Source organism: Anomalospiza imberbis, chromosome 1 (assembly GCF_031753505.1).
Source record: "Anomalospiza imberbis isolate Cuckoo-Finch-1a 21T00152 chromosome 1, ASM3175350v1, whole genome shotgun sequence".
NCBI classification, from domain to species: Eukaryota; Metazoa; Chordata; class Aves; order Passeriformes; family Viduidae; genus Anomalospiza; species Anomalospiza imberbis.
In genome coordinates this window covers 16,730,386-16,747,940 of record NC_089681.1, presented here as the reverse complement: position 1 = coordinate 16,747,940, position 17,555 = coordinate 16,730,386, and the positions used below count along the sequence as shown (strand labels likewise).

Sequence of the window (17,555 nt, the reverse complement as noted above, 5' to 3'; positions counted from 1 at the left end):
CTGTGATAATAAAATTATAACAAATGTTTAATAAACTATTTATTTGATACATAGTTGAATAAGGAGTTGTCCTCTAGGATAATACTGTATTATAACTAAACAAAGTTAGCCCAAGGTCTGCCCCTACTTATCCTATCTTGGCACAAAGCTGCACTTTTAGTTCCTAGAGAAAACTTAGACAATTTTATTATCACTTGCATATGATCATGATCTAGCACAATCTGAAAACCCAAATATTGTTAAAAACCAAGCCAGAGTAGTACTGCATAAAGGCCACCAAAATGATAAACCAAAGAAATTTTTTGTCATGAAACTTTCATAAGTCTTTAGCTACAATTTGTTTTTAAAAACTAATTTAATTTTGCAAATTTGTTCAAATTTCACCCAGCCCATTCTTGCATTTCCAGCAAACTGCAGTTTTTTATTCTTCTCCTGCTAGACAGAGACCCCATACAGCTGTGTAGCTGCTAGGTACTCTTCTGTTTATACCTTTTCTTGTGCCTGGATCTTTCAGCCCTGACATCAAATGCAGATGTCACAGGATAGATTAGGCTCTCTGTTCACAAGATTCCTAGCAAATTATAAGATACATTTTTGCGCTTCTAAACCATTCAGTCATGAAAACATCTCACTGACATAAGTGTTTTGTGTGAATCAGAAAATCAACAGTTCAAAATAATTTTCAGTTTCACAATTCTTTTTCCAACAGAAACATATGTAAGCACCATTTGCCACAACACAGCCTTGTATAAAATGTGGTCAACCGTCTCCAGGGAAGCATCAGGCAGAGCACTGAAAACAGGTCAAGGAAAGTGCTTATTCTCCTCTGCTAGCCCCAGTGAGTCACAAGTGAGTGTTGGGTCCAGTGCTGGGCTCACCAGTGCAAAAGAGACAAGGACATTACTATATTTGGTCCAGTGATGGGCCACAAAATTGATTAAGGGACTATAGCATCTGAAATACAAGGAGTAGCTGAAAGACCTGGGTTTATCCAGCCTGCAAAAAAAAAAAAAAAAAAAAAAAAAAACTACCCTGGGGGCAGGACAAGCAACAGAAGTAGATATTCTTCAGTGGAGCCCAGAGATACAACAAGAAGAAATAAGTATAAATTGAAACATAGGAAATTTTCTTTAAAACTAAGAAAAAAGTGTTCATTTTCACTGTATGGGTGATCAGTTTGGAACAGGATGCCCAGAGGCATCAGTTTGGAACAGGATGCCCAGAGGCACTGTTGAGTTTCCATCTCTGCAAATATTGAAAACCACCTGGAGACAGCCCTCATAAACCTTTTCTAGCTGACCCTGTTTTGAGAAGGGGGAGTGGACTATAAGTTCTCCTAACAGGTCTGAGACTTTGTCATTCATTTGTGGTTCCAAACAGATTTTCTCTCAAGAAAAAAGGCCTATTTTTTAGAGTATGTCTATACCAACAGTTTGACACACAGTATACGTACTTTTGAGGAGAAAAAAAAACTATTTAATAAATTGCAGGAAGCACTTATATATTGGCAGGAGATACTGGAAGCCTTCAAAGTGAAATCAAGTGGAACTTGAACACGAGTTTTTCATGTAGTGCACTGCTGATAGGGACACAGGGTTAGTGTAATCTAACAGATAGAAATAAGGAAACAGAGCAACATGGCAGCAAACAACTCTTACAGAAGCAGTCTCTGAACCTCTAATCGAATGTTTTTAGACTTCGAGGTAGTATGAAATATTTAAATATTTATGCAAGTTAATATAAAAAAGTATAATCTACCTGATAGCCAAATGTGTTATTTTGTGACCCGTGCCTTGGGACTCCTGGATTTTCACATGCTGTGCGAGTAGGTTCTAAAAAAAAATTGCAATATATTAAAGACAAAATAAATTACAATATTTTAATTAAATACATGATTGTATGACAAAATTAAGCTTGTTCAGCAACATGCAATAAGCCAATCACAAAGACAAAAATAAAGTGATTTGATTCTTAGAGAGTATAATAACACCAAGATAATTCAAAATAATGGAAAAATCCTAGATTGACTTTGCAAGAAGAGGAATAATAAGCATTAAATTTCAATTCATGGGCATAATCATACCTATGCATCGAGGAGAAGAACCACTCCATGTTCCATCTGCTTGGCAAATCCTGGTGCTAGAGCCAACCAAAATAAAAGGAGGGTTGCAGCTGAAAGAGACTTCTGATTGATAGATGAAGCTTTTGCCTTCTCTTTTCCCTTGAGCAGGTACTCCAGGGTCACCACAAAAAGTCGCTGTGAAAAAAGACATGATAGAAATTGAATGTGGAATTTATTTAAAAAAAAAGAAACACTTAACTGATTTTAGTGAAGAAATTACTCCAAATTTTGTATTTATTTTATTAAACATGGGTCAAATATGGAAACATTTAATAGGAATTCAGAGAGACTAGATATATAATATTTAGTCTGCTAGATTGTACTAGTTCTGATAGTTGTTTAAAATGACTATATAGTGTGCTTGATCAGTACCTCACACTTAATAAATCAAATTGACAACTTATTTTATTTAAGTCCAAATATTTACAATTCCTTCATGCCCCAAACCACATCAATCTGCAAATCTTTAGAGAGCAATCAAAGAGTGTATCAAACTTTCATATTAATCTTCCCTCGTCCCCTACGAGGGAAAGGTGGCTTTATTGCCACCTACCCAGTGCTCAACATCTTTGTATGACTAAAGGATTTAGCAGATAGATTTTAGGAATTATGAAGTCCTGCTTCCTCATCCTTCACTGAAAGGTAAGATTTGGTACGCATGGAAGTACAATACTTCAAAGTTAGAACAGTTAACAATAATGAAATTAAAAAAAAAAAAACATAATAAAGTAACTTCTGTAGCAACCTAAAAGTCAGATACTCATAAACTGTTATTAGACAGGATAAATTTCACTCATAAAAATCTTTTCTTAAATGAATATTTTTACCTTATTCCTATCACCTAAGGATTACTTATGTCTATAGCATGTCATAACTGAGTAAATGTACTATTAGCAAATTTACTGGCCTTCTGCAGTATGAAGTATTGAATAATGTCAGAAGCTGGATTTTGAATAACTGATCCAGGAAATTAAATCAGCTATGGCAAACCCTATGTCATCAGACTATATTATTCCATGACACATCAAGAATTCCAGTATTGTGTAGTCTAATTTCATATCAGACAGAAAATGGTGTAGTAATAATAATAGTAATAATAAAATCCCCTAACCTGTGCATGTTCAATAATGTTACTAAATAGATATGCTGTACAGACAGTGTAATTTGGTACTCCATCTTTCTCGTCTACAAACATAAGTTAAATTACGTCTCTCAAACAACAATCTTCAAAATACATTTGTAATGTTTCTATCTTTGTCACCCATGTTTTAAGCTTTCCAAAGGACCTGCTCACATGAAATGTTCCTGCTCTCTGCTTCTTTCTTCAGACACTGACTTGTTGCATCCTGGGTTTGGGTTCAAATTACGGGTTTCTTCTTTGTTAGTTTTCCAGTTCTCTGTACCCTCGTGCATCCCCCGGGTTTTCCCCTACTCCTGCAGTTTCTGTGCCCGTCTCCCTGTTCTTGCGGTCCCACTCACCCCAAAGCCCCGTGTCCACCCCTGCCATGTTCCCATTGGTCACTGTAGTACACATCATCACCACGATGTTTGTACCCATTGGGCGGGAGGACTCCCCGTCCGCCCTGTCCCTTCCCTATTTCATCCCACTCCTCGGCATGCTCGAGGCCATTTGCGTCCGTGCGAAGCTGGGAGCGGCTGCAGCTTTTCCACCGCAGCTCTTGCAGCCAATAAAGCATCCAGCCGCCACGCGGACGGATTTGGACGAATTCCCTGCCTCTTTGTTTCTTCCCTCGCGCCGATGGCGAAGCGTGGCCAACAGCCCACCCCGGAGTGGTGCGGCAGCAAAAGAGCCCGGGAACTGCGGCGAGCCCCAGCCTCAACAAAAAGCTGAGACACCCAAGCCGGGCGCTCGAGAGCTGACCGGGGCCGAGAAAAGTAACGAGAAGCTGCAGGTGGCGCCCAATGTGGGGCCACGGCCAGCGCAAGGCTGCGGAGCAGGCAGAGAGTCACCACAGAGCTGACTGTATGGGAAATCCGTGCCCACCCACACTGGTGAAGAAAAAGGGCTAAATGTGCAACATACCACAAAGATATGCAATTTCATCACTTTAGGTGACAGGGGACTGTGTGCAGAATTCTGGGCCAAATTCTGGAAAGATCTATGAATTCGGGATAGTGCCACATAGTGTACACACAGTGTACTTCATTTGTGAATGACAGATCATGGTTTTTATACTTTCACTAGAAAATTCTGTGTCTTAATTTGAGAATACGTGAAACACTTAAAATTTTTAACACAGGGATTTGAAATTGTCTCCTAACAGTTCTTTGCACCAACAAAGTAACAACAACTCTGAAGCGTAAAACAATTCTCACATTTAAAAATGAGGTTTTGGTAAATTTATTCTTTTTTTCTAAAATTAAGTAAACTCCACCACTTAGTTGTCTGTCAAGCTGACCTAGTCATTGAATATCTACTGAATATCTTCTTTTTATATCAGTAAGTATGGAAAACAGGCATCATGGTAAAACACAGCAGCTTCCCTCTGATACTAGAACAGGTGACTACAGAACAAATTAAAGTTGCAGTGAACTGGAACTTTATGAGTGTTTCCACTCTCAATGGAAATATTTTCCTAAGGACTCTGAGAGCACTGAGACTGTGAGGCTAGTTTCATTCTTAGAAGAAATTTAACTGATTAACAGCACACTTCTTGTCAATGTCTGATGGCAGCAGTGAGTGCACCTGTCCGAGATGTGCCCAGGCAGAGGAGATGCTCAGCCTGGTGACTGAGCTGACAAGGAGATTGACTTGTGGTATCATATTTTACCACCTCTGAGATGAATATACCAGCCAATCTTGACACACAAAACAAAGGATCCCCTAACCTCTCACCACCAGGCAGAAGGAGGGAATCTAAGAGAGGAGGGGAAATGGAAGTAGGATACTACTTGCAGGAACAGGCAAATCCAGCCTGCTTCATCTTCCCAGGTGCCCTAATACAATGGGTATAAGATGTTGGAACTAGATGGACTGACAATTTAAGATGCAGATTAAGGTCCTTCTGGAATTGGAGGGCAAAATAACCTATCCCCTGCATCATGACCACCTCTGTCAGGTAAAAAGCATAGTGGTTTTCACAGGTGAACCCCTCTGAGGTAATCTGAGGACCCAATATGCCAACCGGACCTTACTTACAGAGAAGCCTGCTGCCTCTCTGGAGCCTGGGACACTACCAGAAAACTCTCTAGTCTGGTACAACCCTGTGAATATTATCTGCTGCTGCTTATGGCCACAGCAATGAGGTAGCAAAGAGAAATCCAAGGGTAACCAAAAGAGATTTCAGGCCTTAGTGCACTTGTTTGTAGGATCAGGAGGACATCTAGTGTTTTCTTCAATCCTTTCAGTTTTAGGGAAGAATACCGAAAGGAACAGGCAGACCCAACTGATCAACAGATGGCTCTGAGGATGGTGTCCTCAGAGCAACTTTGGGGGTTTTGATGATATTATACTCTATACAACATCGGATCAACTGCTATTCAATGGCAGTCAGAAGACTCTCTTCTCAGAAGAGATAAATGTTTTTTATGCAGGAGTTTGAAGGACTGACCAGTAAAGTTTTAATCTACACTGGAAGAGGGAAAGAGACAAAATCAGTTTCATCCATGATAAGAAATGGGAAGGCATGACACAGTTTTAGTACTAGTGAGATCCTTCAGTCTTCTCCATGAAGACCTAGAAGCCTTAATTCAGTCCATGAAATATGACATCCTTGGCACAAGCAAAAGCTGGTGGGATCAGTCCTGTGACCAGTGGGCCAGTATGGAGGGTTACTCTCTTCAGGAGAGATAGGCAGGGCAAGTGACTTGGGGATGAGGCAGGGGATAGAGGTGTCAGAGATTGCTGTTTGTTATGTGTCTTAATTTAGGAATGGTACTTCCCAATTCAGGGTCGCCCACTGTGATTCCCCAAAAGCACCCTGCTGCTCACTTTTACTCCTCTTGGTCTGTGTTGGGCTGGGGTTGAGAATTACAGACACAAAAGGCAGAGATTGAGGGTTGAGATAAGAACAATTTACTGTCAATAACAATAAGATAAGAAAACAAACAGCAACGATATTAATTACAAAACTGTACAAAAGAGAGGGTGATTTACTTGCAAAATATTTACTGCAGAACCCAATCTGAGCCGACCACAGTCATGTTTTTCTGACTGGAAGGACCACCTTTCTCCTCAGAAGCAGGAGTCCTTTCCCCCACACCTGGCAGTGAAGTGAGGTGTTATAGAATAACACCTGGGACTAAGCCCTGCCCCCTCCCAGCTACTGCAAAAAATTTACCCTGTCCTGACCAAAACCAAGACATTATGGCATGCTCAGAGCCTTTGGTAAGGATTAAGGGACACACAAACAAAGCAGATGTTGTTATGGAGGTCTACTATAGGAATGTCTACAACAGTAAGGATGCTGTCACTGGCAAATTATTCTTCAAAAAACTAAGGGAGACCTGTAAATCAACTTCTGTTGTCCTTTTGGAGGACTTAAACCTGCCAGATGCCGCTGCCGTGGCTGTGCGTTACTTTTCTCGGCCCCGGTCAGCTCTTGAGCGCCCGGCTTGGGTGTCTCAGCTTTTTGTTGAGGCTGGGGCTCGCCGCAGTTCCCGGGCTCTTTTGCTGCCGCACCACTCCGGGGTGGGCTGTTGGCCACGCTTCGCCATCGGCGCGAGGGAAGAAACAAAGAGGCAGGGAATTCGTCCAAATCCGTCCGCGTGGCGGCTGGATGCTTTATTGGCTGCAAGAGCTGCGGTGGAAAAGCTGCAGCCGCTCCCAGCTTCGCACGGACGCAAATGGCCTCGAGCATGCCGAGGAGTGGGATGAAATAGGGAAGGGACAGGGCGGACGGGGAGTCCTCCCGCCCAATGGGTACAAACATCGTGGTGATGATGTGTACTACAGTGACCAATGGGAACATGGCAGGGGTGGACACGGGGCTTTGGGGTGAGTGGGACCGCAAGAACAGGGAGACGGGCACAGAAACTGCAGGAGTAGGGGAAAACCCGGGGGATGCACGAGGGTACAGAGAACTGGAAAACTAACAAAGAAGAAACCCGTAATTTGAACCCAAACCCAGGATGCAACAAGATGCTAACTGTGAATACCACACAGCTGGTACAAACAGGTCCAGAAGAATCCTAAAACAGCTAGACTCAAAGGTACGAAAAAACCCGGGCAGATGAGAGGACTGGGCAATCACCATTGACATGAAGTTTAACAAGAACACTGCACCTGGGATGGGACAACCCTAGATGTACATCCAGAATAGGAAAACACTGCTGGAGAGCAGCACTGCAGAAAGAGACCTGGAGGTCCTGCTTGGTGACTTGTTTAATATGAGCCAGGAGTCCTGGCAGCCAGGATGTCCTGGGGGTATCAGGCACAACATTGCCAGCTGGGCCAGGGAGGGGATTGTCCCACTCTGCTCTGCACTGGGGCAGCCTTGCCTTGAATGTTGTGTGAAGTTTTGGGTGACACAATATAAGGATGGAAAACTATTAGAGAGTATGCAAAAGAGGGCAACAAAGATAGTGAAGGGCCTTGAGAGGAAGCAGCACAAGGATTGACTGAGGTCACTTGATTTGTTCAGCCTAGAGGAGAAGAGACTGTGGCAAGACCTCATTGAGATCTTCAGCTTCTTCCCGAGACAATGCAAAATGACAAGCACTGATCCCTTCTGTGTGGTAACCAGTGACAAGACCCAAGGGAATGATATGGAGGTTAGGGAGGTTGAGGTTGTATATCAAGAAAAGGTTTTTCACCCAGAGCATGGCTGGACACTGGAACAGGCTCGGGGAAGTGGTCACAGCACCAAGCCTAACAGGTTTTGAGAAATCTTTGGACAATGCTCTCAGATAAACAGGTACAACTCTTTGAGTTGTTCTGTGCTGGGCCAGCAGCTGAACTTCAATGATCTTTATGGGTCTCTTCCAATTCATTATATTCTGTGATAATTCTATGATTCAAAGTTATATCTGCAGTTAGGAATTTTTTGGCACAGGTCTATATTTTTGCCATTTATTGTCAAACATAAAACCAGTAGTACTGAAATTACTGCATGAGTAATTAAGCAAACAAATTTACTGGGTAATAGATGACAAATACTCAACCAAGGACACAGTCATATTCCACTCTGAATAATTATTCTATATCATAACTGTACCTTGCATATCTTCATCTACAGGCTCTGTGGAACCAAGCTAGGAAATAAATTTCTGATGACAGGAACTGCTTTTTGAGAATGACTTTCACCAGCTCCCCCTCATTTCTGCCAGATGGCAACTAGCTTAAGCTCTTCAACAAGCACTGGCTGCCAATTGTTTTCTCTTGCAGGCCAATGGATAACCATTGCCCATCAACAACTTTCAGTTAATGTAATCTGCATGAAATAGCCTTTAATTCCCAGGCAGCTGTATTCTGTGCTAAATATACCTTTAAAAAAGTTTAAAGGTAGAGCCCATTTTTCAGAGTATACTGCAGTATTGAGCATTCCAACTTTAAAAATCATAAATAGCTTGTGGTATCCAAAATGAATAAAGGACACAATTTTTCAATCAAGAACAAATAATGAAAATAATTTTTCATAGTTTCTGATATTCACAGTATAATGGACTTTAAAAAAGCTCTGCATAGAGAATTTAAGCAACAAATAGTGGTCTTGTTATTTTTCTTCCAGAAAAAATCCCTTTCATCATGTTCCACCTCTGGTACACAGAGTCTCAGCAGCAGTCATAAATTGTTGATGATATGAGAATATAATTGGAAAAAAAAGGAAAAAAAATTGGTGATCTATATATGCTTTCATGGTACTGGGATATAGCCAAAATGGAGAAAATTTTTGACAGGAAGAGATGAAAAATGAAAAAAAAACCAGTAAAATAACAGAGAAGTTCATTTTGCAACATATAGCAAGCTACTTGGCAAGCACAGCTATTTGGCAAGTTCAAATTAAATTTCAGAGCCATGAATAAGAAATTATCCTCTTCCAGTTAGACTCCTTTCTGAAGACTATTACAGAGTGGTATAATTATTCGGCAAATAACTACAAAACTTCCTTCTTCAGTGCAATCAATCTAATATCTCTCAGAAGAATCACAATCACTTTTAATGAATGGGATTGGATACTGTAATGACATTTGTAGCAATACAAAAATCCATCAATGTTATTTATAATGTTCAGATTAATAAAATTTACTGCATACAATATATCGGTTAATTTAGTGCAGGGTGAAAAATAGGTAATTGTCACAGAATCATCCAGGACCCAGTCAACATTACAGCCAGAAAAATTTCTCTGTGACATCACAGGAAGTATAGGATGAGTATGAGGAAATAAAGGAGATTATAATGAAAGTTACCTTATCATATATGTAGTTGGATCTGAAAACAAGACAGCAGCTTTTAATCTTGAATTGCCTTGGATTATGTTGCACACATTGCCTGTAATATTTTTTTTGCGTCTGTGTCTAAGAACTCCTATATGCTCACATAGGGTTTACAGATGACCCATGACCTTCTCAATCTACTAGAAACATTAAAATTTTTGAAAATTTTAGAAATTTTTAGAAGGATTCTAATTGCCCCAGGTTTGAAATTAATTGAGCTACTGGGGGAGGGAGGGGGAAAAAAGTGAAAATTTTAAAGAGAGAAAAACCATAATAGTTGAACAACAAAATACAGACTATGATATGAATACATACGTAAGCACTGAGGTACTTCACCACTCCATGTTCCATTCCCAACACAAGTCAAAACAGCAGGGAAAGAGAGTTCATATCCTGGAGAGCAGACATAGCTAATGCTAAATCCCCAGTCCAAGTTTGTTCCTTCCAACCTTCCATTAGAGATCTGCGGAGGAGTTGGGCAGGTAACAGCTGCAATAATATTCAAAATAATTAGGCCCAGATGCTGTAAATATCCCTGATGTACACAATTACTAGAAGAACCATATGGGCTAATTTCACCTTTTTTTAGAGGACAACACAGTCAGGGCATGCTATCTTTCTCACTATAGTCTTGCCACATTTCCTGAAGTTAGCACGTCTGGTTTCCTTCATTTAAGAGGCAGTGGATGATTGATGAAGTGTCTTAAATAAACCAGGATGCTGCATCAAACCAAATAGGAAGACTACCTAAAAATCAGTATGGAAACTATGACGTGTACATCATTTAAGATATGTCTGGTAATCTACTACAATTTTTTTTTTTTCTGTTAAGACAACATAGAGTACAATCATATTTTATTAGTGTTACAATAATAAAATATTTTCTTCCTGTTGACCAGCTTAGATATTTGCTAGATTTAATGCATAGGGATGAAATTCCAGGACAACTGTTCCAAAATATTACTTGAAAGCCTGTTTCTAAGTAGCACAGTTTGATTACTATTTGCTTTGTGAGTAGTTCATCACCAAAAAGCATCTAGTTGCCAGAAATAGGGAGAAAATGTAAGGATTTGCAATTCCTTGAAACTGTTAGTATTGCTACATCTAAGAGAGCCAACAAGAAGTATTTCAGTATATTTTGTAATTGTCAGGTCTCCTAGGAAAAAATAGAAACATCTTCTATTTGCTTGTAGGAAGAGGACTGAAAAACAGTACAGGAAGGCAGTAGAAATAAAGAGATACAACTGTTATGATAAAGATAATAGTGTTACTCACTGGATAGTAGTGTAGTAACAGACAACTCTTAATTGAAAGCTTAAAGGGAAAAGGTATTAAGGAAATTAGATGAAAGAAAACCTGAACCAAAAAGGGAAAGGACGAAATTTAGACCAAGTTGATAGAATTAATGCAACAGACAAAAGGGCAAACTGTGCTAGGAAAAGAGAAAGAAAGCAAAAAAAAATCTAATACTATTTAATCTGGTAAAGCCAGTTGGGATAAATGAGAAGATGTGGTGATTAAAAATCAAGCAGAGAACACACAGGTCACAGCAATGGAGGAAGTTAAATGCTGCATCCATAACCTTTAAACTAATGTTTAGAACAGCTGTCATCTTGAAGGCTTAAAAGAATTCAGAGGTACTAGGTGATGAGTAATATGTATTTGAATGCAACCTGCATTCACTATGCACTATATAGGGTTCACTATGAACCATTTTGACATTCTTATTATTCTCCTCACTGAGAGAATCTCAGTTATGTAGGCCATAAAATCCTTTACAGCAGCATTCATGGCTGTTTGAGAATACTAGTATCAAATAATTCTTTGCCAGTCAGTAAATCAAATCTAGATTTTGGGACCTTAGTTTTGTTCCAGAAAAGGACATGATAGTTTTTGCCACACTTCTATGATGTTTTTAAAAAAGTAATTCAAAATTAGTGCTCTAAGCAGAAGAATTCTGTCTTCATTCTCCAAGAGCTTCAAAAATAGTCCTTTTAAAAGGGTCTATATATTTTAACTCCTGAGCTGACTAACAAGGGAGGAAATATTGGTGGATAACTCGGAAAGGAGAGAAGAAGTAGAAAAAAATAGATGTAACATCAGAATTTTAGGGTCAGAAAAGGAAAACAAAACAATACCCAGCCACAAGCCAGAATGCTTCTCTATTTTAGTCAGAGACTTAGACATAAATATATACCACGACATTCTCAGTTTAAGAACTACAAGTATATTACAAATACAAGTCTGTAAAAAAGACAATGTTAGAATATTTGAATATTTAGTTGCAGATGAACATGCATCCTCTTCCAACTTGGCATAGCAGAGCAGTATTTTTCTTCTCTTACAATGGCACAGTGACAATTATGCGTGTGTTTTCTGCCCAGTTCATTTTCCAATTATTTTATCTCAATAGTACCAAAGGACCCTGACACTTCATTCTGACAGTAAAAACTAATCGTTACACATTTTACAATACTGCATATTATACATTATTTTAATTAAATTATTAACTTGCCTAGTGTACTTACACAAACTAATGTAAAGTAGAATGAAGTTCTGAGAACACTAAAGATTCTTCACAGGATTATTAATTAGCATTTATACAAGCCTTAAACATGTATGACCCAAAACCAGAAAGACTCAAATACTCAAAGATAAAATTGACAGTAAAATTCTTTCTTTGTATGATTCTGCTTGAGTCAAATCAGAGTTAGATCTCCTGGTCCCAGTTTAGTGTCCTGTAGACCATAAGAATTTGAGGCTGAGAAATTTTATCAAAAACACTTGTTCTGTCTTATGATCTTCTAGCTGTTGACTTACAGCCACTCTTGGAGACAGACAGACTCTTGGTCAATATTACCACTGTGTCCATTCTTCAGTTCTTAAAATAATTTTTAAATTGAAACTGAGGCTATCTATGAGCACAATGCAAATAGGAAAAAAAAAAGTGAAATGTTAAGAGGATTTCAATGCTTGAAATGTCTTAAGGATTTTATCCTTAAGAATGCATCAGGAAGATAACTTAAAAATTGATATTGTCAAAGGTGAATTAGAATTAAACTGGACTTGGTAAGATATTGGGAAAACTGTTCAGCAAGAAAAATAATTGCAAATGTGGTGGAGAATTGAAATTAATTTGATCTAGTTTGACAAATGAATTCATGGGAGGAAAATGAGCGCTGCTTAGCAGGTATGTTACTTTACTTCCTTAAAATGAAACAGAAGGAAGATGGATAAGAAAAAGTAAATACAAAGGTAGCTAACTAAGTTTTGAAAGAATAGAGATCAGATGGACTTAGTGTGAACCTAGAAAAAAAACACCAAATGGTAATGCTGCTTTTTTAGAGATGTATTATCAAGGAGAGAGAAAAAATACTCTAGAGAGAATTTTAGAGTTGAGCAAGTGAGTTTCTCAGAGAAAATATTTTTGATCAGACAGATAAGTTTGTCTTTCAGTTATGTTCAGATTTTTTGCTGTTAAAATTTTAACAGGGTACATTAAAAAACCCCAAACTCATCTACAACAAAAAACCCCAACAAACAAAAAACCCATAAAAATCAGGTATGCAATTTGAAGAAGAGAAAGAAGGAATAACTTGAGATTAATCCTTTCGACTTCCACAGTAGAGAAAATAACATGAAGCAGAAAAATCTTTATTGGGAAATGTGAAAGAAGGATTTAATCTTTTGGTAGCAAGGTGATGCTTAAAGGTGCCCATCTAATGAAGGAGGGATCAGGGAAAAATCTTAGTATTATAGACAGAGTAATTCAGCTGAATTTGCCTTTGACAAAGTTCAGTTTGTATATATTTAGATCTATCCCAGAGGTGTCCTTTACATGTTTGAGTGTTCTGTTTGTAAAAGCAGGGACATATATATGGTTATTTTCTTATGGCATGCTAACTACAATTAACAAATCTAAACCGTCCAGCAAAGTAATAAAGTATTCTACAGAACTATAAAAAGCTTTTCAATATACTGTGTTTGTAGGAATATAAAAGAGAAAAGAAGCAAAGGTTGAAGTCATTGTTTCTGCAGCCAAAGAAATCAATTCAATATATTCATACTAAAAGTAAGTTTGATTTCTGTGGAAATACACAATAAGTTAACAATTTGCAACAAACAGTGCAGATAAATGTCATAGAAAAATTAGCTGACAAGCAAAATAAATGTTGTACCTTTGCAAGTTGGGATTGCTCCACTCCACGTGCCATTGCTAGTACAAGTGCGAATTAAGGAGCTATTTGCTTCCATTGTGTAACCGGGTTGGCACATATAAGTAACATTTTGTCCAACAACATAATCGTCACCATATCTCATGCCATTGGCTGGGACTCCTGGATCTCCACAACTGATAACTGCAAGTAAATAGTTGAGGAACATGTTTTAAAATCTATGTGAGATTTATATATTTGTGAGGGGAAAAAAAAAAAAAAAACATGACAAAACCAGGCATTGATTGGGAAAAAAAAAGGAGAAGAAAAAAGTAACATAAATCTTATCTCCACCAAGAGAACATATAGATATGTCATCTTAATTAGCTGTCAAATATATGTGGAGCTATATAACAGTTATATTTGGAGAACATTAATACTTTAGTTCAACAGTAGCAGCAAAGGACTGTACAATTCTTGATTGACAAAACTTCAAGAATACAATATAAAAAAAAAAAGAAAAAAGGCAAGAAAGAATACATATGCCACTACCACCCTTTCATATGCTGAAGTTTTCCTATCAATTCAGTGTCATTATTAAAAAAGTAGATGCCCATTACTTACTTTACTTTTCTATGGTATCCTGAAAGGAAACAAAATCTGGAAAATTTAAAATGTATGCCTGCAAAAGCCTCCCACTTTATAAATGCTCACATAGTTGTTAAGTACCTAAACAGGTGAGAATATTCAGGTGAAATCTATTTCATATGAAATATAGCATCCCATGTGTTTTATGGTTTATTTTATAGTAAACTTGAAAATCATCTGACGGCATTGCTATTTATTCTGGAAAAGTGTGAGAAGCAGTTTTCTGGACAGAGTACACATTCTGGTCACTTCTAACTCCATGCCAAATCATGGCTGATGTGAATGTCACCCTTTCTGGATCTGGATCTCCAAAATCACAAAAATCCATGACTACATATTTGTGGTGTAGCTCCCTTGACCTAATAACTCAGGACCTGAGAATCTAAGATATATATAGTATACCTTCTCTACAGTTTACCATGGTCTGAGTGAGCAGATACTAATTACACAGCATATATCAAATCTTTAAATGTCCCATGCAATCACTGTATGGACACAGAAGAGACTAGAAAACATACCACAGGGTTATTTGGATTACTGTAAAGGTAGCTAATATACTGTTAATGAAAACTGGAGATCAGTCTATTTTAGTTTACCTGGTAACAGAATAAATCCAATTTTTTCAAAAATTAAAAAACCATAGATTTTTCCTGGTCACTTTTCAAACAATATAGAACTGGGAAAGACAGAACTGTTTATCTTATTTACACACATACATTCAAATACTCTGAAACTTTATTATTTTAAATATTCCATTTACTATAATTAATGTGTAAATTTTACTGAAATAATGCTCAATATTTTTACAGCTATACTATTGTTTTGACTGAATTAAAATATAAAGCTAATTCCTTTATCCTTTTTTCCTCTGATGTTTATTTCATTTCAGTTGGACCACCTTCACTCAAGTCACTATTTTAGGCAAAAACATTTTAAACTATAGCAGTGATGCTGACCAGAAGGGCATTTCCTGTTTAGAGCCTGTGAATTCCAATAGAATGGAGGTGGGGAGCCCCAGGCCTGCGCTGCACAGCCAGGGTGGCCTTCAGAGCTGAGCTGTCCCATACAGATCTCTTGTCTGGGCACAGCCTCAGCCAGCTCCTGGCAACAGAGGTGCTGCAGGCACTCAGTGATTGCACCTTGCTGACTGCACGGCCTTGCTTTTTATTGAGCAGTGCAACAAGAAGCTCTCATGGGAATGTTGTTTCTATTTGGATGCAGAAATGGTAGGATTGTTTCTTTCTAAGAAAATCCTACAATAGGTTGCTACAGTCTAGGTCTGCATGACATTGCACGTGTCAGTCCTGTTTGATGGTACACTGCCCAGGGCTCCCAGCCTGTAAAGGAGTATAAAATTATCTGCACTATTCTATTCTCACAGTGTCAGCTCTAAACCCTCTAAATTTTGATAACACCTCGACTAAACAAAAGTGGTATATCCTGAATCCCCTTCTCTTTGTTTTACTATGATACTTCCTCTGTCAACATATTTCAAGTTAAAATCTCATGTTTCTACCTGAGTAATGTGTCTTGAGAAGACTGTTTTGGCATGTATTTCAGTAAAATGTTATTTTAAAATACAAGAAAAAAATATAGATGCAGTTGGCATCACAAACCACCTTTATCTTTGGTACAATTAACCTGGTTCTCATTCTAATTTGTAAAATAATAAATAAACAAAAACACTGGGCTCTCTCTCAGGCTTTATGACTGCAAAAATCCATTGAAGATGAATTTAAAAACACAAGAAGTTTTATTATCTAGCTTTTAGCTTCTATTTAGGTTGCTGTAAGTGTGTTCAAAATTTAAAAAACAGTTTGCTATACATCTGATGAGGATATGTTTCTTCAAAATGATAGGCAGTCTCATGCATCACATAAATGTAAAATTTTCATAATTACTACTAAAAGATGAACTAGGACATGTAATAAAGAAAGAACAGATGGGCTCGAAAATAAAGTGTTGCAAAATGCTCATTATGAATGTTAGAGATTCTGTAATAGCTTCTGTTAGTTGGGTAGCCAAAGGAGTTTTAAGTTTAATGAAGAGGCCAAACAGAAGATAATATGTCAAAATGGGACAACAGTTTTGATCTTGGAAAGACCTTTTCACTATGAAAAGAATCCTCAAGTGTTCATTACAAGGTTTTTATTTTCTACTCTATGGAAGAACGGAAAAATATACTGCTAATTTTTCAAGATGAAGTAAAGCAATAAAAATAAAAAATCTCTGGATATGTCATACCACAAAACATAAACAAGACTGACTATATATACTAGTAAAGAATTAAAGTAGGTAGATCATGTAAGCCTTAAACTGAAACAGCAGTCTACACATTTTACTACACTCTTCCTTTAAAAAACATATTCACATTTGCATAGAATTATTTTTTTTAAGTATTTAGCATACAAAATTATGTAGGAAATAGTGCAAGAAAAAGCTGAAAATTTATTGGCATGAGACCTCTATACTTTACATTATTTATTAATTTCAGAGGAAAAGAAAAACAAAGACTATTCATTAGAAATGTGTCTTACTTGTGCAGTTTGGCAAGGATCCAGACCATGTTCCATTGGCGGTGCATTGTCTTACAGATGATCCAGAAAGTATATAACCTTCCATGCATGAATAAATTACTGAATTAGAGAATGTTGTTCCATCAATACGAAGTACTTTTCCGTTAGCAGTTGTTCCTGGATTACCACACTGCACAGCTATAAAGGAAGATGTGGAATATTTTCATAACATAGTAAAGATGATTTCTGAAATGGGAAAAAATGGAGCAGGAACAATCCTTCTTCCAGCAGTGTTACTCAGTAGAAATCCATTCTGTTGTCCTTAAAAATGTAAGTTTCACCACCTACTGATAAGGCACATTGAATAGGAAAAAACTGTGTGCATGAATTACTATTTTTCCTCCTCGGGTTTGTAGAGAAACAAAACCTACAAATTTAGCTTTATAATCTGCATTAGTGAAAAGGAAAATTTAGCTGCAAAAAAAAACCCCCTTCAAATTATAAAAAAAAAATTAAACCACAATATATTTGTAGATTTAATTTGAATCATGTGTTTCTAACATCAACAAAATATTTTTCCTAATTCAAAGCATTGAATGGATTCAACTTTACAGGCAGGTAGAATCCTGATGTATCCCAGTTCTTTAATGTTCAACTTGCGAATTTGAATGTGTCCTTCTGATGTGATTACATACATATACATCTAATCTAGATGAC

At 37.6% G+C, this 17,555-nt stretch overlaps 1 protein-coding gene across 3 annotated transcripts in view; it reads right to left on the bottom strand.

Moving 5' to 3' along the window:
* The window catches only part of CSMD3 (CUB and Sushi multiple domains 3), a 586,072-nt gene that overhangs the window by 22,946 nt on the left and 545,571 nt on the right, over nucleotides 1-17,555 (bottom strand). For all 3 annotated transcript variants that reach the window (XM_068182735.1, XM_068182715.1, XM_068182726.1), the window contains 5 exons: nucleotides 16,860-17,036; nucleotides 13,699-13,878; nucleotides 9,836-10,009; nucleotides 2,084-2,257; nucleotides 1,759-1,832 (listed from right to left, as the gene is read on the bottom strand). In XM_068182735.1, coding sequence (XP_068038836.1) covers nucleotides 1,759-1,832; nucleotides 2,084-2,257; nucleotides 9,836-10,009; nucleotides 13,699-13,878; nucleotides 16,860-17,036 — 779 coding nt within the window. The remainder of the gene's footprint in view (nucleotides 1-1,758; nucleotides 1,833-2,083; nucleotides 2,258-9,835; nucleotides 10,010-13,698; nucleotides 13,879-16,859; nucleotides 17,037-17,555) is intronic.